General features: G+C 38.3%; 1 protein-coding gene and 1 long non-coding RNA gene across 10 annotated transcripts in view; one reads left to right on the top strand and one right to left on the bottom strand.

Annotated features, from left to right (window-relative positions):
* The window catches only part of LOC122986994 (mannosyl-oligosaccharide 1,2-alpha-mannosidase IA), a 200,292-nt gene extending 194,942 nt beyond the window's left edge, over positions 1-5,350 (top strand). For all 4 annotated transcript variants that reach the window (XM_044358569.1, XM_044358568.1, XM_044358566.1 and 1 more), the window contains 2 exons: positions 1,672-1,787; positions 3,738-5,350. In XM_044358569.1, coding sequence (XP_044214504.1) covers positions 1,672-1,787; positions 3,738-3,879 — 258 coding nt within the window. In that variant the 3' untranslated portion in view covers positions 3,880-5,350. The remainder of the gene's footprint in view (positions 1-1,671; positions 1,788-3,737) is intronic.
* Positions 1-23,960, bottom strand: part of LOC122986998 — a 127,158-nt gene that overhangs the window by 15,703 nt on the left and 87,495 nt on the right. For 2 of the 6 annotated variants that reach the window (XR_006404428.1, XR_006404430.1), the window contains exons 3-4: positions 3,748-3,837; positions 2,464-2,535 (exon numbers count right to left, since the gene is read on the bottom strand). This is a non-coding gene — a long non-coding RNA (uncharacterized LOC122986998). Of the gene's footprint in view, positions 1-442; positions 601-1,737; positions 2,536-3,747; positions 3,838-23,960 lie in introns of those variants that run through there. The other 4 variants (XR_006404429.1, XR_006404427.1, XR_006404424.1 and 1 more) reach the window with 4 other exon arrangements.

Raw genomic sequence — 23,960 nt, 5'->3', positions numbered from 1 at the left:
GACTTGTTGATTTAAGGCTAGTGTTCTAATTCTGGATAATACGGTACAAAATCTATCTATTCATATTTAAAGGGGCCTATTATGCTCATTTCCAGCTCTATATTTTTATTCTGGGACTCCACTAGAATAGCTCTGTATGATCACAGTTCAAAATACTCCTTATTTATCTTAAACTGGCCCTTTATGCAGCCCCTCAGTTCAGCCTCTGTCTATTAACAGGTATTTTTAGCTCCGGGTCTTTAAGGCCCCCCTCCCAATGAGCCCGCTCTGCTCTGATTGGCCAGCTTTCCAGAAGCCCTGAGGGGTAGCCGTATCAAAGTCGTGTTAAGTTACTGCTGATGATAACATAACATTTCCTGCTTTACTGATTCATAATAAAAGACTAGAAGACTAACTGGAAATGAAACGTGTTCCTCATTGAATTAGCAGAGCTTCATTAGCAGCACTAAAAATCAGTCCAAACAACAACATATGTAGATATTTGGAGCTGTTTGTTGAGCGGATCAGTTAGAAATATTGCAGGGAGGAGCAGTGAACTGGCACACTGTGTGTGGAGCAGATGATGTAAAGAAATCTGTCTCGTGCAGACATCAGCTTTGGCTGAAAGAAGAAAAAAACATTGGAAACTGAGTGTTCAGAGCAGTCTGAAGCCAGTGCTTTTTACTCACAGGGATTACTTCTACATAAGTTTACCTCATTTGACACATTGGCCATGTTTAATATGAACATCCGACATTGTAACAATATATATGTCCGAAAATGAGGAAAACCATAACAGGTCCCCTTTAAGTGGGAGACGCAATGTAATTTTTTACCCTATAGTTCTCTCTCTGTCTCTCTCTCATATGAGTGGCTTGGACTTTGATTTTATAAATTGTACTCACCTATTATGTCAAGCCCCTTTAACACCCTCAATTACCCTCCACCAGCTTCCTTGATATTGTGTGGCACTGTACATTAGCTTGTAGATCAAGCAGTTCCACTAGCAGGAGGTGAAGGTTGTGTAGGGAGCACCATTATTAATGTGGGAATAGATGGGACATTAGCTGTAGTAAACTGTGGTGGGCTGGCATGATAGATTTAGCATTAATTTAGTGCGCACAGAAGTGGAGAGATCAGGCTGACGAGTTTGACGGGCCTCTAATTATCGGGCACAAAGGTTGAAGGCAGTGCACAACGCTTCTCTTCATGAACATCAAGCATTAACATGTTGGGGTCTTTGTTAATTAGCACGTATAAGCCAGCCCTTTATAGCAGGGGTAATAATGTGCTAATCCGCTTGGCTAGCTCAGCCACTCTCCATTAGCCCTTGTCAGATTTAGCACTGCTTGGACTTCAATTGTGTCGCCAGCTGAGGGGCTTGACAAGTTCCATCATTTACTATTTCTTTAGGTCTACATGCACACACAGTTATTGAGTGAGGGATTCTTTCTTCACCATAAAGTATTACAAGAATACCCAATGGTCTTTTACTCATATGCCCTGTGATTTCTATAGTGCAATTTATAAGATTCTTGGGCCACTCTGAATGAATATACACGGATAGATGAAGTATTATTCATTCTAGTTTGTACAATCAAGCTGGCAACTGCAAGAAGTGATCTTTACTTTAAAAATACTTGCACACATTTAAACTTTTCCATCTACATCCGCCTCTGTGTCTCCTGGCAGGCCCTCGAGCAGCACTGCAGAGTGGAGTTTGGCTTCTCTGGGATCCGAGACGTTTACACCATGACAGTCAGCCACGACAACATGCAGCAGAGCTTCTTCCTCTCAGAGACACTCAAGTAAGTCCTATTTCCTCTCAACATCCCCTTTCGTAAGAGAGAATGTGGCAAATGGCATTTTACAATCTGCATGTGTAAACCGTCTGAGAGTTGTGGAGAGAACAGATGTAGAGAGTAATACAGTACATGCTCTGATACTGAACGCTGTGGGATTCATCTCTACCTATTATCTGTTCTGTCTGTGATGCACACTCATGCTGCGAATGAGACACAATCTCTGCTCCAGTGTTCAGGAGTCATCTTTGAATGTGAATTTCTTCATTTTTCTGCTAAACGAATCATGGATGGCAAATAGATGGTTTGCAGTTAAGACGCCTCGATCTTACCTCCCCTCACTCTTGGATCATTAAGCAATATAACCCACTCAGACAGCCATGTTGTAGAAGACAGGGGCATCAGGAACCATATTCAGATTGACAGTCACTAGACAACTTTAAACACTAGACTGCTGGCTCAACTAGTGTTACACCATCCATAATGTGCATACGCTTTAAAACTGAAATAACTAATCATGACAAAAAACTACTCTAGTGAATAATTTAGTCGTGTTAGATTGAGACAGCAAAGCATTCTTGCATGACAGTTGTGGTTCTGATTATTAAATGTGGTCGATGCTGAGAAGAGAAATAATGTGAAGCTACAGAATAACACCTATAACTCCAAAATAAGACCTTACCATCAGAGGAATACTTCTTAAAGAAAGTATCTGGTGTTGTGGATGAAGAATGACCGTTTTACCAGAAATATCCTGTTGAATAAAGAAGTGATGTCAGAAATATTTGTGACATTGTACAGTTTGGTCAACTGTTAATATGTTTATATACACACACAAGAAACCAGGTCACTCTGACAAATCAAATTCACATGCACTGTGGTAACCCGATTCATTTGCATACACATGCTGCAGGACTGTAATCAGATTCCTCCCTTGAAAATGTGAGCATGTAGTTTTCCCTCAGTTTGAGTCAAAATTTTACAAAAAGTCAAATATTCATTGATAGAACCTGACTCGAGGCTACATGGTGTTAGTTTTAGTCAGAGTTAATTACAAGCATATATCGCTGCGTGTAATGCGTTCCCCTTTTTACTGCCCCGCTGTGCTGTCACTTGAAGTCTTCCGAAGTCTTTGTCATGCACATGTGTACATGTAAAAACCAGATTACAAACATGGTTATGTGTATACATGACAAATCCAGGTATTGAAGTCAGGTTACAGCAGACGGCTGACTGTAACCTTGAAGGAAAAATTTGAAGGAATAGTTCGACATTTTGGGGAATACACTTATTCACTTTCTTGTTACGAGTTAGATGAAAAGACTGACACCACCTTCAGGTCTGTACAGTAAATATGAAGCTACCACCCCGAGACAATTAGCTTAGCATGAAGACTGGAAACGAGGAAACGGCTAGAATGGCTCTGTCCAAAGTTAACAAGATCTGCCTACCAGCACTGTAAAGCTCACTAATTAACACGTTGTATCTGATTTGTTTAATCTGCACAAAAACCAGAGACAAAATGACAAATGACACACCCTCGAGCCATGTTGTCACTGTGAGGAAGAAGTCACTGTACCACAACTTGTCATTTTTACACACCTGTTTTTGTACGCATTAAATAAACAATATATAACATTTATTATTGAGTTTTCGAGGTGCTGGTAGGTGGATTTTGTTACCTACAGAGCCAAGCTAGCTGTTACCTTCTGTTTCCAGTCTGTATGCTAAGCTAAGCTAACTAGCTGCTGGCTGTTGCTTATTTGCTCTGAGTATTGATCTTCTCATCTAACTCTCATCAAGAATGTGAGTACATGCATTCCCCAAAATGTCAAACTCTTACTTTAAATGCATCTAAATGTGCTGAATGTGCAGAAACAGAAATTAATATAAAATAATTCAACACTCCCAAATTTCCATCAATTTTGATGCATTTTTTTTTTCCTGTTTGCTCAGATATCTTTACCTGCTCTTCTCTGATGACGACCTTCTCCCACTGGAGGACTGGGTCTTCAATACAGAAGCCCACCCGCTGCCCATCATCCGTAAGAGCTGCCTGCAGGACGAAGCAACACAGGATAAGACAGTCTCCGAATAAGACTGACCACCACCCAACACTTGAGACGGTTAATGACACATTTGCACAATTCATGTGCACACACAAGTCAAATATTGCAAACACCAATTAAATGCAGGTTCAGAGTCTTTTCAGGAGCGTGTTATGGACTCTCAATTCCTTTCCAGTAAAGGATGTTGTCGTTTTACGCTGTGATTGTATATCCTTTCGCCGGGGTTACTTCCTGCTGGCACTTCTTTTTTGTGGACAATCAAGACAAACATGACTTTCATGAAAAGAGCACCTTTTTCTTTCCTTCTTTCCTCTGTGAGGAAACCAGTATAACTTGCAGACCCAAATGTATTTGGAGGAGGGTTGAACTATGGGCCATATTGTTAGAAAGAGAAACGTATAGAAAACCACTTGAGTTTTGCTCTTTGATTTCGTTGTTTCGTTAATCTTGAGTGATGAATGATTTCCTTCAATCTTGTCATTGCATATTTTTTCCTTTGTGAGTACACTCTTTGACCAAAGGTTTCTTTGCATTTATATTTCCCTCTTTTCCAGTAATGTGTTTTTGGTGAGATTTGACAGATAGTAAATTTTACTATAAGGATTGAATTGTAATGAATATTAATAAATGTACAGACAAACATGAAATGTGATGCTCGAATCCACCTCCAAACTAATGTTGATGTCATGTTTCTCGCTGAAACAAGCTTGAATGATGTTTTTAAAGTCAGGAGGTGGCAGGAAAGTGGCAGTGTCTTATGCATCCAGGGACCATTTTTCTTCTTAAAAAAAAAAGAAAGAAATGTTGGGTTGTGTTTTCATGTATGCTTAGGTCATTTTTTGAACAGGACAATGCTTGCTAAGTCCTCTCAGCCTTTCAAATCAAAGTAACAAATAGGGTACTGTCAGTTCTGCGACTGTAATACAAGCATAAGGGAAAAAGAGCGCTTAAGGAAAAAAGCACCTTTTGCTAGCCAGCTCCAAAATGGGTTTTCCTGTTTCTGTTGTTTTTCTGGTTCACCTCGCCTTTACGTGTGAACCGTACGGCTGCCAATTCTGATGTTAAAGGCTGTAAAAAAAAAAAAAGCCTGAGAGTCAACCGGGGAGACGAGTTTTCATTTCCATCACTGTTCTTTTCATCACTGCTGTCCTGCACAGTTGTGGAGCGAATGTGCTGTACATACAGATGAAGTGAGTGACCCCTGTATGAGCTTGTCTTGACTTTATTTTGTGATCTCTCTCTCTCTCTCTTCTTCTTCTTCTTCTTCTTTTCTAAACTTCAGTGGTTATTTTTTCTGGGTTCTCTTTTGATTTGCTTCCCTCAGGTGTTTCAGTAAAAAAAAACAAAAAAAAAACAACTAAAGTTCTGATTTTAAGTCTAGTTATTGCTGATATTAATTATTGTTATTACTTATTCTTACTGTTTGATTTAACTTTCATTGTTGAATATTTTCAAATACTGATAAAAAAATACCTGTGCAACTTTGTACATTTAAAACAATCACAGTTGTTATGTCATTTTTATTGGCCGTGTTTGTTTACTTATTTACAAAGTCTAAAAAAATTGAATGTCCTCCTAAAAAATGTGCTATTTGTTTTGTGGTATTTTGTCTATTTAAAGAGTAAAGCAGGTTGCCACAGTATGTTTGAAGGAAACAACCTGCAGGGACTAACGAAACGGAAGGAAACAACTCATTGGCTGCTCACATTTGCTTCAGTATTTGCTTCCAGGTAGTTCATTACAGATTTAATTAAAGAGGGGGGGAGGGGGGGGCGTCTCAGGGTTGTGAAAACTTCCAGCAATCACGATCAGAAAATGACTAATGGGGTTTAGCCACTGCATCTCTCTCACAGTGTCAGGCCAACAAAGCAAGATTTAATATCATCCTCCCCAAATGATTCAGCTCTACCTGCTGCTATCTGAATCCTAATTTCAGTGTGATAGCTAAGAGTGATTTTACATCAGCTTTAAAGAGAATCAGCATGCGTTATTGACATGATTGACATTTAATAGTAATTGGAAAAAATGGCTCTCAAATGTCACGGATCTGGTGACATTAATCTTACCGACACCTTTAAAAAAAGAACTAATGCGAAGGTGTGTGAGTTTAAATATTAAGTGTAAATGTTCCGAGTTATCGCTTGCAGCACTCTGCCCCTCAGCTACGGTATTATGATGAAAAGAAGGGCGAAAGCTAAGGTCACAATTCATACATATGAGCGTGCCTGAGCTTGCCTGATCTCGCCAGGGGACATAAATGGGAGGATCACTCTCCATTTGAATGCACCTGAGACTGATAGTGAAGGACAAACACTACAGATAATCCCCCTCCCCTCTCGTTTTTTTTTTTTTTTTTTCCTTTACTGCTTCCAAAGTCCCCGGCAAGCAGAGCAGGGCGGCAGAAACTGAAATGTCAGGGCTGCTGTCTGACTTGGCAGGACCTTCCTTCGATGGGTAGCGAAGAGGGAAGAGCCTTCGCTATCTCCCTGTCACACTCGTCCTCCGGCTGTCCTGACCAGTGCAGCGGTTTTATAGAGAATTGCCTTCGTGTCACCGAGATGTGGTACAAATATTATTTGCCAATAATTTGATTTCAGAACACCTTTGACTCCACCTACTCACATTTTCAACAGCCCAGTGGTTGAGGACAAAGTAAGGAAACATTTTGTCTTCAAGCCAGCTGGAGAAAGCAGAGCAATGCAGTATTTGTATTGTTTAAGTACAACTACATACTGCGATGTATTACACATTTACTAGACCTTTCTTTGGGGTCTAATTGGACAGCATACTGTGAAAATGTAACTATAATTTCAACCAATTACAGACTGCTGGATATCCTTTTGCATTTTCTTGGCACTGTAGAGCTACTACACACAAAACACAGATTACTTAATGCTCCTTTTCTATAAAATACATTTTCTGTGAATTAAATTATGTCTTATGTTAGTAAAAGGAAATAGTGTGTCATAGCAGATATCAAATCCAGCTTTGCTGACTCTTCAGACATTTTTACTGCTCTCACTGCTTACATACCAGCTGATATTTCAACTGCTTACAGTGAACACATTTTAACAGTCTTCAGCTCTTTCACTTTCACTTTAATTGCTTTAACTTCTACTTTTACATCAGCTGACATTTAAACCGCTTTCTTCTCTTACACTTCAGCTTACAGTTCAACTACTTTCAGAGCCTGCCACTCCATCTGCTTTCACCACAGACTCTTTATATAAGAGTTAAACAGCTTGCAGTGCCTACACAGCAACTTACAGCACTTTCACGTCAACTGATTTTGATGCTGAAACAGAAACTTCTAACATTTTCAGTGCTTCATCTGACACTTTGACTCCTTAAAGCTACAATATGCAAGTCCTGGAAATCAAGCCAGCGCTAGCATGGGACTCAAAAGCAAATGTCCACTCCTCTCTCCCCTCCCTCTCCCTGCTCAGCTGCACTCCGCCCAGCCGTTCATCTGCATCCTGGTGATTGTGCACATGTATTGATTTTTTATTCTCAGGAACTAACGGAGCTCTTAGATTCGACATATGCAGGTAGCGGGAGCTTGCTAGCCTATGAGTTAGCCATAGCAACATATTCCAGCAGCTAATGCTAGCTTGGACAGAAGCGCGTACACGTATTGACTGACAGGCCTGATCTCCCGCCTCACTTTGGCCTTCTGTGATTGGTTAGAAGGGTAAGGCTCACTTAAAAACATGAGAGGGGAATATTTCTGTACTGTTACCAGGCTGCTCAATGAGCCTGAGTCACAGAGGACCTTAAACAACATCTCTCCACATTAAGATTTACTTTGGTGCATATTTATAAGAAAAAAAAACGTAGATACTTTATCTTTAAATATTTCAACTAACCCTTACATAACATTTCACAAGCAAAGAATGAACACTGTAAAACATTTGAACTTGTTTATGTTGTACTATATAGTTATGCAAAAGCATTAAAGATTCAATATGTTAAAAAATTTAAACCATTTCAAATATTTCAACTGCAAATTTTCAGCGGCAGGCAACGTAAATGTTCTTCTGAAATTGATATATGACGTCTTCACTTGACCCCTGTGTTTGGTCTAACTGGGAAGTATACTGTGAGAATGTAACTATGATTAATTAATGTGTTAATTACTGGCTACTATTGATGATTTTGCATTTCCTTGGTACAGCAGAGGTAATGTTAGATAAAAGCTAGAGATTATTTAATGTTCCTTCACTATAACTTACATTGTCTGTGACTTACAACACTCCTGACAATACGATCAGCGCATAAATAGCAGGTAGTAAAGACACAAGCCAGCTTTGCTTTGTCTCCTCCGATGACAAAAACAGTTAAGTGTCAGGTTCAGTAATCCTCGCTCCATCTATCACCACCTTTGGATGAAATCAAAGGCTTTCATTCAGAATCCCTCAGATGTATTCTGGGACAACAATGTCATCTCACACAGTTCTCAAAACAAACAAAACAACACATCACACCTGAAATGTCACTATCTGACAAAGAAAAGTTTAAAGTTAGTGAACAACTTCAAAACTAATTTAGTGAGTTGGACGTCTAATGCCAGAAGTTATTTTGTCATATTTTTAAGGTGCTGAGCGTCTCTTTTTGGAATGAAGTCCTTCAAATTGAGACTTAATTTTAAACTCCTGTTCTTTTACTGCCTCTCAGGTCTTGTCAGTACACTTTCATGGTTTGTTAAGCACAGTTATTTTCTCTCAGGGTTGCTGGTAAAAAAAAAGGAAGGAAAGGGGAGGAAAATATGGAAGGATTTGCAGGATACTTATTGCCTTGTTACTTTCTCTAACTGATGTAGAAGTGCCTGACTAATTGTGCACAGGAAAATATTTGGCCGAAAGATGTATTTTGTGTAATTCAAAAATCAAGTTGGAAAAAAAGTGCAGAATTCCTGAACGACCACTGAAGAAGAGCTGCAACTTCTGATTACCTATTGATTAATGTTCCACAAGTTCTGACAAACCAAGGTGACGTCTTCAAATGCCTTCATTTTCTCCAACCGACAATCCAAAAATATCAGTTTTGAAGTCATATAAAATACAGAAAAGCAGCAAATCATCACATTTGGGAAGCTGGAACCAGTTTTTGCTTGTTTAAACACTTGCAAATATCATCTGTTAAATCTTCTGTTGATTGAACTCTACACTAGACTGCAACATCTGCAGTATTCATGCAGAATAAATTAACATTTACCAATATACTATCATACAATATACCAATTTATAGTACACCTACTAAAGTATACATACTCAACAATAAATAACAATTTAATGCAGACCATGAACAAAATTTCTCCACATCCAGACCTGAATCTCTTTTTACTGACACATCACGTCACCACACCTCTCTTCATTCAGCTGCCTGCTGGTTGTTGCAGTTCACAAGGTTGAAACCTTGAAACCAAGATTGAAAAAGTTCAACAGTTTGTTCAAAACTACATGATACAAAAACAGTGAAAATGGTGCATTTAAGGATGAATGGACTGAGAAATCTGCATTAATTTTGCCCAACGGAAACACAAAACCATTGTGCTTGATTTGCAATGAAACTGTCCATATTGAAGAGTGGTGATGTAACACACCGCTACGACACCAAACATACACATTTAGAACAAAATTGTCCCCAAAATTCACTAATGAACACTTACACCTCAAGTGTCTCCGCCTGGCCATAACAGCTTTTTATGCTCACTTGGTTACACAATGAAGGTGTCAGGTTGATAATGAACCCTTACTGGACCTTTAATGCAGTGGAAATTTGGGAAGTGGACTCCTATGACTTGTATTTGAGTATCTCTGTACTAAAGTATGTGCTGTAAGGGAGCTAGGCAGTTAAAAGGCAGTTAAAAGACACTGAAATGACAGAGCATGTCAGTGTTACAACATGATGGAGACACTGAACCTGCAGCTAGAAAAGGATGCTGAAGGGAGCGTAAGCAGAGTTCATTGTTGGACAGTTTCCCACCTCCCTCGTTGTGTGTCCTGTTAGTACACAGTAGCTTTACATTGAGCTCACTCTACAGCAGGGCCAAGGGCAGAGAGATATGAATGAATTTGTTCTGCACAATGAACTGAAAATTCTTTTCATTAATCTCTATTCAGTGACTTATTCATGAATTCCATTTTTTATGTTTTGAGGGAAATAACAGCTGGAGGGTTGCTTTGGAACAAACTAAAATAGCTCTTAGATGCAGACAAATTGATGGGGGGGAGTGTGTGTGTGTGTGTGGGGGGGGGGGGGGGGGGGGGTAAAGCAGCAGAGATGATGCATTCGTGAGTGGAGTGATACTGCATTCAGTCAGTGTTTGGTTTCCCATAACATCTGTGACTTTGAAAAGTTTATACATTGTAAAGTGAATTACTTTGAGTGATTTAGTTATAATATGCTCTTTCCTTCTTGGACTGATAGTTGGAGAAAGTAGTGTTTCGTGTATTTGATTAGCACAAAGACTGAGCGCACTAACCCAGCCGATATGAAAACTCACGCTGCTTTGTCTTCTGTCATTATCCAATTTTATGATTATTAAAATTTTCATGTTATTATTAATTAGATTCCGATTTGGGAAAATGATACTATTTAGTCCAGCCATGCTGTCATTTAATATTCATATTCAATTATACATTATAATTAGATAACTAATAGTAATGCTAGAAGCCTCGGTAGTGGACGTTTTTATCGACTGAGTGAGTGAGCGAGTCTGTGTGTCTGTGTTCGCATGAGTGGCTGTGTGCTTTTTCTTAAGAGTGTGTGTATCTGCGCATAGATTCACTCGTGTGTGCACTGAACAGATGCCTCAGCCCTCAGACAGAGCACTGTGTAGCTCCAGTATGTGCTTGTCAGAACATCCTGCGCTACTCTGCACTGCCAACACTTGAAGGTCCGCCAGGCTGGCCTCATCTGCTGCCCCCAACACCTCGTTAGTGCCCGGAAGGGAACACAACTGCATAATCAGCTGCTAATACTTCTAAAAATAACACAGGCAGCTCAGAGGTCAAAAGGAGGAGGGTTTAGAATCGACAGGTAGACAGCATGAATATATCTATAAACACGTCATACTGTAGTGTTAGTTTGCTTTATTTGGCAGTTTCGTGCTTGAGGCTTTTTTTTCGTGAAGGTCACAGAAGAGGTTTCTACACAAGGCAAACATGAGTCGATGGAGCTGTATAAAAGGGATGGTAATGAGACTTAGCAACACTTTATATACTGAAGAGACTCAGATCTGATTTTTTTTTATATCAGATCTGGACCACTTGTGTATGTGGTCCTAGATCTGATCTATATCTGTTCTCTAGCTATGCGACCACTGGTCAGATCAAAATTCATGTTTTGTTTTTTTCCTTTTTTAACATCTCACTTATCTGTGCATGCACATATTGCCTGTCGTCATCACTCAGTGTTTGCACCTCACAGGCTGGTAAAAATAAACACGGAGGAGACGGGGGTCATTGGAAATATTGTGACATAACGCTTTATTAATATGAAACACGACCTCGTCTGAGCAGCATCTCCTAGAAGTAACCTTTAATGTCCAGAGGAAACATTTAAGTTTGAATTTAATTCTCAATTAGTCAGTGGATCAGTCTCATAACTGTGAGTTCTTGTCCCAAACACTAACCTGTTTACTGCTGCTCAAACAAAACAACCAACCTCTTTTAGGATAAATGAAGATATTTATTAATAGCTAAATGTCTTGAGGATACATGATAAAGCACAAGATCATAAATAAAAAGAATAATTAGGCCTATAAATGATAATAAAAGTGATAAAAGAGTGACTCATATAACATAATTGACATAACATAATTGTTTGCCAGACTGTGCAGAGGATTTGGGCTCCTAATAGCTAAAAAGCAATATGGTTCTCCTATTTTGTGCTGTTAACTTGGCGAAACCCCAGAATTTATATTTACTGCCAGTCAATGAGAGGGACTATTTTCACCCAAAAAGTGGCGGGAGCATGACACAGGGGCAAAGTACCCGGATGTGTTGCTCTCATCTATCTCATCTTGTATGCATGCGTCTAATGTTTCAGCTAAATCTGCACATGCATAGTAGTTTAGGATGTCAACGGTGCAAACATGAATGTGAAACATCAACACAAAAAAAGATCAGAATTAGAACGTAGCCTTAGAGTCTAAGGTATTTAGGCCCTGCCGTACTTTGAGCTAAATGCTAACATCAGCGTGCTAACTTGCTCTTGAATGACGGAGACAATGCTAACATGCTGATGTTTAGCAGGTATAATGTTTACCATCTTTACCATCTTACAGTAGTGGAGAGTATTAGCATGCTAACATTTGCTAATTAGCACTAAACACAAAGTGAAGTTGAGGCTGATGGGAATTGCTTGCTTTTGCAATATCAAAGTATTGGACAAATTACATTTTTGACCTGATTATGGTGCCAGATGAAAAGTGAAAGGATAATTACAGTTTTTACACATCATCCTGTGGGGACCATGAATGATCGTACCAAACTTCATGGCAAACCATCTTATAGCTGTTGAGATGTTTCGGTCAAGACCAGAGTGGTGGATCCACTGACAGGCAGACCACCATTGCCAGTAGTAGTGGCTCATAGGAGCCACTACTACTGGCAATGGCTCATAGGAGCCACTACTACTTAAAAATATACCCGGTTACATACGTTCACAAGTTCAAGCTGCAACAATAGACTAACAAAAATTATTTGCTTTTTTAGCCAAAATAATTACACAGACTAACGCCAGGTTCAGAAGACACGATATCAGCTTGATAATAGCCTGACCCAACTGAAAATGGGCATCAGGCGCAATTATTGATCATTGTAGTGTAGTCATAGTGGACAACAACAGATGATGCATCTGGGACGCCTCATGACGTCAAGACTTTCCGTGATGTTGACCAGTAGGTTAACAGAGCGCACATCTGCTACTCAGGAGGACAGGTTTGTGGCGTTATGGCAACCAGACAGCCAGTATCATACACACTGCTTCAGACACCATTGTTTGTTCACATTCATGTCACCGGAAGTCGGTCCCTGGCACGTCCTTCAGATGACATCACACAGGTCATGAAATACGGCAAGCTATGATTGTTCGGGTATCAACGTGTAGTCATGTCTCTTGGCCAAGTCACAGTAAGAATTTGACTCTATAATTGCCTAATTTGACACGGTGACATTTTATCAGACAAAAATATCATGTAGTCTGAACCACGCATGAGAAGACACAGAGGCCTCTAACAAGCACTGACTGACATCAGGTGTGACAGCTTACAGGCTCCAGCTGTAGGCAACTGTCTCCCTAATTTTTTCTCCCTTCAATGAGGTGATGACAAAGATTGTGTTTCCATATTTAGACTGCTGGAACTCAAAGATGTTCATATGCATAATACTAAATTGGCTTGAGTTTTGAGTGTGCTGCTGATAAACAGCATGCAATCCACAAAGGAAATGGAGGAACAACTAACAGCTGGAAAAAAAAAAAGTTAAAATATTAGCAGATGGTGGATGGACAGCTTTGGGAAGTTTTTGGAAATGAAAAACTAAACAATTTGGGGAAAAGATTTTTTTCACTCTTTGTCACATTTAATCGGCGGTAGCTTAACAAAGTTTTAGTTTGATTAACATCTCTTGGCATACACTTTAAACCCACCAAAATCCTATAATTTCTTTTAACTGCACAAACAGGAAATACTATATATTCTTGGTATACAGTATAGAATTAGGAGACGGTTCAGGTCAATGGGTTTTAAGCTTATAATATGTATATTTAGTATGTGGCTATAATATGAAGTAGGTCTGTACTTTAGAGACCATCTATGGTTTAAAAAAAAGGACAACGAATGTGCAGATCTATTTAGATTACTATCATTGGAAGTAAAATAAGTATGACATTAATATTTGATCATACGTGTGATACTCTGTGATAAGTTGTTGTATTTTACATCTCTACAGTGCGATTGTTTTGTAGTGGCCCATCCTCCTTGTCAATTAAGTGTTTTAATGTTCAAAGGCTTTGAGGAGCCTCATGAGTGGAGTAATTTAACCCAGAATTCTGATGAAAGCTAATGCTAATTGTTATGGTTCTCACAGTCATACATATTCATTTGTCAACACGGTCGGGGCGTCTGTGACACACCACTTACTGCTCTCTGCAGAGATTTACGGCTTTGAAGATGCCAGGGTTTGTTAGGAGCCCTACTTTTCTAGTAGAGTAGGTGAAATATTGAGATGTATACTTTTCACTGCCTCAACTTAAATTCATTAACTCACTGAATGCTCCGTTGGTTTTATTGCAAGTTCAATCTCGCACATTACCTTTACATCGGAAACCGCTTATAATGATCACATCTGTCTGGGTCAAATTGATTACTATAAGCAGATGATTATTATAACCAAATGTTTTTTCTTTTTCTTTATTTCTCATGCAGATTACCATCTAATTGACATTTGTTTATTTATTACATGAATATAAAGTAATGAAACAGACAGCTTCACTATTTACTGAATTTTATTGACTGTTTCAGAATACAGAACAGCTGTTTCAAACATTTGTTGTTTTGCTGGCTCGTTTTTGGCATTTTGGTTTGTCATGAGCATAAAGGAGACTCTGTTTTTCATTTAGAGAAAATGACTTTCTCTCTCCCGTCAGGATTTCAACGTGCATGCAGCACCAGCCTCAGGTAACCAGAAGCAGACGGGTTACCGCGAGGCAATAATGGTGCTGCAGCCGCTAAGCACATACCATATATGTATGATGGGAGTAAGGTAAAAAAAAAATAGAATTACCGTAGTTTTAAATCTTTTTCCATATGTTGTCATGTATGAAAAGATCCCAAATGAACACTGTAAGCGAACTACTTGATTACTATAAGCAAATTATTTAAACAGCATTTGTATAGGAATGATTCTGTCCCAAGCTTTTTGATCCATAGGAGCGCTTGATCACTGTAACCATGATCATTATAAGCGGTTTCCATTGTATTTGTATCTGTCTTTATTGCAGTGAAGGCTGAAATATAGTGGATAGTATTCAAAGTTAGGCCTGTGGATTATCTTGAGTATCTGGGACATTATTTCTGTAAAATGCACATTGCACTGGCACAAAGGCACTGTTGAGTGTTTCCAATTTCTTTTTCTTTTTTTGATCCTTTGAATGAAAGGTCATTCTTCTTAATTATGCAGAGTTGACAGTAGAAGAATACATAAAAATAAAAACTATGTGCATGGCCTGAAACCACTAGGGATAAGTGGGATACTACATTTTTGTGATTTTAGTAAACTGACCCTTTAAGGAGGCATTTGGAGCTACGAGGTATTCACAGCTACACACAAACACACTTAACACTGTTGGTTATTTGCATGCTCATGCTAATATCTATGCTAAGACTTGGCACATGACAGTAAAGTGCATTTTTGACCATTTTAATTGTGTTTTGATGGCCTTGGGATGTATCCCAGTTAACACACTGTTTCACTGAACCACAGGTTCAAGAAAGTGTAATGGAAGTGTAATTCCAAAATAAATCCAAAAGGTTTAAGTGGGCACTTCTTGGGTTTGAGATGGAAACAACATCAGTTTCTTCCGATAAAGTTTTCAGCAGGTGAAGTTTTATAACAGCTATGATTAGTTATAGCACACATGAAAGAATATTGGCTTACACTGCAGAGCAGGTGTGCTGCTATTGTTTCTGCTGTAATCATTATGTTCTAAAGGCTGAGGGATGGGTTTTTTTTTTTTTTTTTAGCTTTTTGTGTTTTTGAAGCAAGTGCTATCTGTTATTCAGAAAACTGCATTTATGATTTGGAGCGGACAGCATCGCAATTACATGTGTTATGGAATTTTCCATCTTTAGGGGTTACAAATTGGATTACATTGGGTCAAGCCTGGGCCTTGAGGTCACACTGTAATTCTTAAGCAGGAAGGAGACATATTCTCCTCTCCTTGAGACTCCAGCTGGCCGTGATGTTTTGGGGAAAGCAGAAACCTCTCTGACAGAGGGTAAATCAGCATTGCCATAGTCACCAAGGTCGGAGGAGGCTGTCCTAGACAACACAGGTAGGTGGAAGTGTAGATTCTATTGACACATTCAGACATTCAAACCAAAACTGCTGAAATTTCATGCAACGTGACCTGAACTGACACGGGTAAAATGCAGTTCCTTGTTTAGAAACTAGTGAACCAATTAGACTAATTTTTCATATTGTAGGCTGATAAAGACTAGGACTCAGACCTTCAGAGGACAGAACGGAAAGAGACAGCATCCGAGTTGCAGATGACTTCGATGTTCACCATTTCAGTTCTCCCTAATCAAGTACTTAAATAAACTTTTTCAGCTTTAAGACATCAAAGGCTCGTGTCCACTTTTCTCCACTGAGGTGCTAACCATCGCTCAAAATATCCACAACAACATGTATTTTGATTCCCAAGAGATGGAGATCCTCACAATCTGATGCAATCTTTACTAGCGAGCTAGTTTACAGTTTATTAGCTGTTTACAGGATATCTTATTCGAGCTTACTTGGACAAGCAGCAGTTTACTTGACAGTGTTGACAAAATTTAAGTTTTCAGTTGTGCTCATTTTGTTTATTGTTAGATTGGAAGTGTGAGAAACTTTTTTTTTTTCTCTTTAGCTTGCAGATGGCTTTTGTTACACAAGCATACAATGGTTTAACGAAGGACAAACTGTGCACACAGTTGTGTAAGTTGTCAAAGCTTTGCTGGGTGTTATAACTCCCAGTGACTAAAACGTCACTAAACTGAAAGAAACATTCAACCACGCAGATTCAAACACTAGAAGCAATTACATTTTATCAGTTTGAACCAAGATACAAACATATGCTAATGTGGGAGAGAGTCTGAAGTGGGAGAAAATATACATAAACAGAAACAAAGCAATAAAACTCCACAATCTGCTCAAGCAAGAGTCCCTAAAACATTTATTTTATTTCTGCTCCAAAACATGGACTGCCCTCCTCAAGCACTGAAGCTGACAAATTCAGGAGTGTGGTGTCAACTTCCTCTATATTCTGTGGTTTTAGCTTTTATGCAATAAGGGAATCAATTTCATCCTTTTTTTGATTGTATTACAGACACATTCACACTGCTGAGGAACACAGCAGCTCCACTCCTGCATCCTCAACAGTGCTTCGCATACATATTTTAGGGATACAAACTCTGTCGTGTCTTTCCCTCTGTGTGTCTCAAACATTACAGGAACCCAAATTCCACTAGGAAGTGTTGAGGCCAGGTTGGCGATGCCCACGACCACATTGGGGTATGCCCAGTGCGGGACACAGGCAACGGGCATGACGCCAACCCGCACCGAGCCTCCAAGCTGTCTGCACTCCCTCACTGCTGTGGAAGTATGATGAAAGAAATACATTTACATTAATCATGTCGCCATGCTTCTCCAAGGACTCTCCCTTCCTGTTGTCCCTTTCTCTCCATGAAAAAAACAACACCAGAGACATCACTAATTAGCTGGAGACTTTTTTTTTTAAACTAGTGCACACACTGAATAAGAGCTTTTTTTAAGGTTTATGTGCCGTTAAAAAGCTGGTCTCCCCAGATAAACAACAACTGATAAGTTTCAATCACATGAGGACAGAGAAAATATATATATAAGTAGTAGAAACAGTCCATGAATGGCCAATAATTTCTGTATTATGAATTAAAATATTGCCGGAGTGTTAAGAGAGCTGTATTATATAGTAGTTTAATTTTGTCCATCCATTCTCTAATTGCTTCTTTTTTACACTCCAGCTGTAACAATATGTTTGGTGAGAGATTATCGTATTAGCAGTGGAGCAATACGTTCAACTCGGATTGATTGCTCATCTGCTTTGTAGCTTTTGCAATGAAATATCATTTATTAATTAGCGCTAGCAAATGACTGAGGCGTGTTTCTATTTCAGTGGGGTGGAGAGAGGAAGATTCTTAGAGGGAACATCAGCGCTTTAAAACACAGCAACATAAAGAACTTATCTTGTGGATCCACCAAATAGACATTAAAAAGCTATAATGTTGATATAATCACTTGATTGTTCTCATAACGGCCTGATAGTAACAAGGGAGTTTATCCTACTTCAGATCTGACATCACAGCTGCAGTATGAAGTTTTTCTATGATTTTCATTTCATTTTAGTCGACCTCTGAATTTCCACACTATAGCACACTTTGTCAATTCGTCGATTCACAGAAAATGAATTGCAGCTATTTTGAGAATAATTTTTAAGTAAAAAATTGAAACAATCTATTGTTCAAGGTTCTCAAATGTGATAAATAGTTGCTTTTCTTGTTGTAACATTGTAGTAAATTGAATACTTTGGGGTTTTAAATTGCTAGTTGGACAAAGACATTTGATAACATCACTTTCTCTAAAAAAATCTAATTTATTTTCTGATTTACAGGCCAAATGATTAATCGAGAAAATCATCAGCAGATTAATCAATAATGAAAATAATTGTTAGTTGCAGCCCTACAGCTCATTCTGCTTTTTTTTTTTGGTTTTCAAGGACTATCACATATTAGCTTTTCTGATGTTGTGCACATGAAAGGATTTAGCTATTGGCAAAATCAGCTTAATGAGCTATTTTATTATTATTTTATTATTTGACATCGGTATATGAACCGACATGAAGCATTGGGGGTAGGAGTGTGGGGGTGTGGGGGTGTGGGGGTGTGGGTGTGGTGCACAGCCTTCCCAGCCAGGAATTGAACTGTGGGTGGTGCTGATATGTAGAATGTGCCATAACCATTAGGCCATAGGGACCCCCCTTACTTAATGAGCTCAGTTAAAAGCAGATGTTAAAATTATTAAAAATAACACCCCAAATAATTTCTATACTACTAAACTGAGGCTTGGCTGCTTTTCTCTCTTTTATTTCACATTCAGGTTATATCGGGATTGTGGACTGTTGATCGGACAACAAAAAATTTGAAGGTGTAACCTTGGACTCTTTCTTTTCACTATTTTTGACATTTCAGAGACTGGTTTTGATATTTCTTTTCAAGTTTACAAGTCAGAAACTCGGGCAAAATCCATCTAGGCCGAGTTCGCCGACAGAAACACACCTGACATCACAGTCAATATGGTGGCGCACACAGTAAACAGTGAGCAGAATGACCTTTTCATCAGTTTCTACTTCATGTAGTGTCTGTGTTGTGAAACATGCTGTAACAACTTAGTGATTGCCATTTCCTTTCAGTTGATTTGTGTTTGATAGAAGTCTTTGCGAGCATGCGGTACTAGCCTACTCCTCCCGTCTCTTTTAAAGCGTGTTAATCTGTTAAATCAGCTGTGGTAGTGTTGGTGTCCACAGAGATGCAGTGGGACACATTTAGATTGGAAGTCGGGAACACTGATTCAGAACTATCGACTTCCAACTTGCAGCATTAGCACAGTACAGCACTGAGTCTTTCACATAGAAATCAGTCCGCAGGCTGATATTGACAACCGAGAATGTCGGGGAAGGTCTCATTTTTTAAGTTACGTTACAACCCGTTCACTCATTGGCAATAAAAAACGATTAATATGTGTAAATTGCTTCACAATTCTTACATATAGCCCCTTTAAGTATTCATTGGACATCGGAGGTGACCAAAAACATGCAAGTAGATATTTATATAAATAGCAATAGCTTTTTTCAGTAGCAGATGGTAATTATCAGACTACATGTGACTGAGAACTTGGCTCTGTTAGTCTACATATGAGATGTGATTGACGTCCACTTTATGTTCAAAACATGTTCTCAGTTAGAGAACATGTAGGCAGCCAGCTGACTCTCTCTCTCTCTCAAAATAAATGTTCCCGTCACAAACAGGGTTTATAAATCTACACAAATTATAAAGAGATTTCATTTTTGATCTGACCATTAGAAGCAGATTATTGATCATCTTTGTGTGCACTTGGATTACGTCATATTTAGAAATGAAATAACAGTGGAGGAAGATCTATACTGCTACATATATCTAACTGGCTTGTGATGACCCGTCCAGTTACAGTGCTTTACTGTTTAGATACTGATGTCTGCTCAATAATTCTTCTGTGCAGTTTGTCTTTTGGATCGATTACAGGAACGATGATATCATGTTGGATTCAAAGATGTTATCTGAGCACAGTCAGCAGATATGAGTCATTGTGTTTTTCCTAGAATACAACAACACTCTTCTGTGAAAAATATGCATTTAAATAGAGATTTTCATGCTGGGTTCAAAGACGATTGCAAAATGTTTTCACTGAAACTTGACCATGAAATCTTTATTTTGACTGCATATCCAAAAGAGGCATAAATCGAACTCTGAGGCAAACACGCATTATCCTCACATTCTGTACATAATCACCTTTAAGTACCCTATTAAGGTTTTATTGTTCCAATTTTCCTTTAGATCTTGTGGAATTTTATTTATTGATTTATTCATCCTTTACCCAAATCTTGTTAATTAGCTGTGCTGAAGTACTTAATTAATATTCCAGTCCTGTATGTCAAAAATGTATGTGCAGTTCGTCAAAAATATCTACAGAGAACTTTGTCTGATAAATATCATTTTGAAATACACACAATGCACAACTCTAATTATCCATGTCGTCTTCAAAGAGCCTGCAATGACACTTCAAGTTCATGTATTTTTTGAAGGGAGGCAAAAACATCATTGTATACTCTGAATCAGAAAATAAAATCATTTTGATGACTATCAGCCCACGCTCACATCTTGCTAATTGCCCATGAAGTAATTTCCATAAATAATAGCTCCGGTTTATTACAGAGGCCCCATCTGTCACACAGGAGTAATCAAATGAGCACAATGACTTTGAGTAATGACACCTACGGGCTTATATTGGAATAGTCCACCACAAAGCAAATTAAGTGCAATTCTGTTGCTCATAACAGTTCAACAGGTAACTATTCACTTCAGTTCAGCCTTGTATCAAACATCAAGTCAGAGAATAACATTCTCTCACAGATTCTGCTTTGCTTTTATGAGCTACTTAAATTATAATATGACCTTAACCAAAATGACCCCAAAAGTGTGCTCAGAAAGAATGCTAAGCAAATTTTCACCTCGTGTAACATATGTAAATTTTGCTGCTGGATTGTTTCTGTAATCGCTCCAAGCAGGCAATATACTCACTGTGCAGATGTTAGCTGTAAGCTAGCTAGCAACATACGCACCAAGCATGTGTGTGTGTGGAGTTTTAGCCTGTGTGAATGCCAGTATCTCATTCTCTGTACTTCAAGCTCTCGCATCTTCAGTATACGTATGTTTCTGAGATAGTTATGTCTCAGTTTGTGCCCCCCATGTGTGAATACATGTCTATGTGTGCCCCCTTATGACTTTCCATAGACTTTGTATGACAATCATGCAATGTCTAAAATTCAGTTTGTGTTCTTTCTCAACAAACCTTAAAAAAACTTGTCACTTTAACAGTATGGCAACCTTTTTGTTTTATATTCTTCTAATAAGGTGTAATGCACTCAGATGCTAGTAGTTGCCGTGTTGAAAGTGTTGGGTAGCGTTTGAAAGATAAATTATTTAGCATGGCAGACATCATAGATTTTAACTAACTGATTAAACAGGCTAAGACCACCAAAGCAAATCTGAAGCTGTATGATGCTTAATATGCAAATGTCCACACCAAAACTGCACATTAGACCCAAAAAGTTCACTTTGTTGCTGAAAGGTAGAAACACTTACGATTAGCACAGAGGTACCCAAAATAATGTATCTAGGATAGCTCAATCTGGACAGTCCCAAAGATGATATTTAGCAGAGTCAATTAAGCAATTATATGCTCCATTTGACTGCTGACCATAATGTCCCAAACTGTTTTCTGCTTCAGTACCCGCTGTGTCTCTTTAAACTGCAAAAGGCTGTTCTCAATATCGCGAAAAGAATTCAATAAGCTTCCAAGTTGAGATAATGTTTTCAACTTCTTCAGACTGAATAAAACATTAAAAGGAAAAAAAAATCTTAAGTGTTCGGAGTGATTGAAAACATAATTAAGAACTGTGATTATATTTAAACTGTGAATACTTTTTAATTCACTGTTCTCCTCCTTGATTCTCAAAAAAGTAGAATTAAACATGACTGCATCCAAATATAATGAACATACTTCTACAGGAGTGTCAGATAGTTTGTGAGTCATTTGTGACTTGTGAAATCAGTGTTTCACCAACAATACTGTTGAATATATTTACAGTCTGTGTACATATAATCCACTGTATGTTTACTATTTTAGCTGAGCTTTCATGGCTTAATATTTTACATTTCTTCCTACTGTAGCTTGGTTTTTCATTTCATATTAAACTCTCTTCTTCTGTACTATCATCTAGTTTGTGGTTTCAGAACTTCCAGTCACCATAAACACTACAGTGTACAAAATTTTGTTGCTGGTAGGGTTTCTTGGGTTTCTTGACATGACACCATTAGCTGCCTAATGAAGCTTAAGACACATGACATGGGGTTTTTACTTTTGATTAGTTGCTGCCTTGGGCCAAGAGACACTTAATTATATCTTGATAAACAAATCAAATTCTAATACTGCTCCCTAATGATAAGCACTTAGCAGTATAACTGCTGAAGTGACTTGTGGTGCACCAACAGGTAAAAGAGTGTGTGACTTAATAATCAGTTACGTAGCAACTAGCTGCGAGCATGTTTTGTTTCACCTGCATTGTATGTTGAAATGTCACTCATTTTAAATGATGTATAATAATTTCCAGTTTACTTCTGCGAATGTGGAGGTTCTCCACTGATTAACCTGTGTAAATGGCAACATACTGATGAGAGATGCAACATTCTTCTAAGTTTTATTATAATCAGATAAAGTGTTTGAATTACAGCACTTATAACTTAAACAAAAAGCTCAACACTTATACAACACTGGTGTTCAAATGCACTTAGATGACGTGATTAGTGTTCAGCCTGGTTTCTGCTTCCATTGGTCACAAGTTGTTGTTTTTTTCTTTTCAGACTTAATTGCCTCAGTACAGCAGTGTATTGCTGCCACGATGACAAAAAAAGTTTCTTTTCTTGTTTAAACAAAAAGAAGTTTTTTGTTATGACAATAAAATGTATTTCCTTATTATGAAATTCATTATAATGACGTTTTCTAATAAGAGCTGCTTTTACTGTGACAAACAGACCAAAGCAAAGCAGACCAACCACAATATTTTTAATATCAGACATTTGATTTTAGAATTCAAAAACTAAACCACTATTAAATCCACCTTCTGGACATGAACTGTCAAAGAAGTGATCTGTATAAGAGGCATATATGTGTAACCATGGTGACAACCATGCACATCAGCAAGTAAGTTACATGGATTTTCTCCAAACAATCAGAAAGTGAAAAGCAGTTAAAACAGCACTTCGCTGTGCTTGTGTCAGTCCTCATTTTAGCAGTTCCTCATTAACAGTGACACATGTCACCACATCTCTTATAGTTTTGACTAATAAGATCATAATGAATAATTCCTTCATGAACACTTGAGAGCACATAAAGAGCAGCAACGTGCTGCATAACTTGCATAATATCACAAATTGTTTACCTTGTTATGAGAAAAATAATTTCGTTATGCGTATTTTTCTGATGAGAAAAATAACAAGAGTTTCTTGTTATATCAAGAAACTGCACAAGTATTGATTATTTTATATTATACATTATATCTATATATATAAATTATTAATTCATGGTGGCAGCAATACACTGCCGTACCTCAAGACTTTCACTGTGTTAACCAGAGAAGAGTTATAATAGCCAGCTGGCACAACAGGCAACACGGACCACAGATGTTTTTGTGCAAACCTGCGTTGTAAATAGCTGTTTCAGCCAGAGCCCCTCCATTGGATTAAGCTGGCACCTGTACTGTGATATAAAAAAAACCAAAAAAACAATACACAGTATCACTCTTAAACTACAAAACATTTTGTTGAGTTGTACCTCCGATATTCGTATGATGACACAAGTTAATCAGTGAACAAAAGTGTGTGATGAACGAACATACACACACACTGCAGATTTATTAGTACACTCAGGGTCCCATCTGAACATGTGAACTGGAGCAGTGGGGCAGTTCGGTCAACTGGAAGACAAAAGGTATG

The sequence above is a fragment of the Thunnus albacares genome, chromosome 8 (genome assembly GCF_914725855.1).
Source record: "Thunnus albacares chromosome 8, fThuAlb1.1, whole genome shotgun sequence".
Lineage (NCBI taxonomy): Eukaryota > Metazoa > Chordata > Actinopteri > Scombriformes > Scombridae > Thunnus > Thunnus albacares.
The sequence above is the reverse complement of the archived record's forward strand: the minus strand, read 5'-3'. Positions and strand labels throughout refer to the sequence as shown.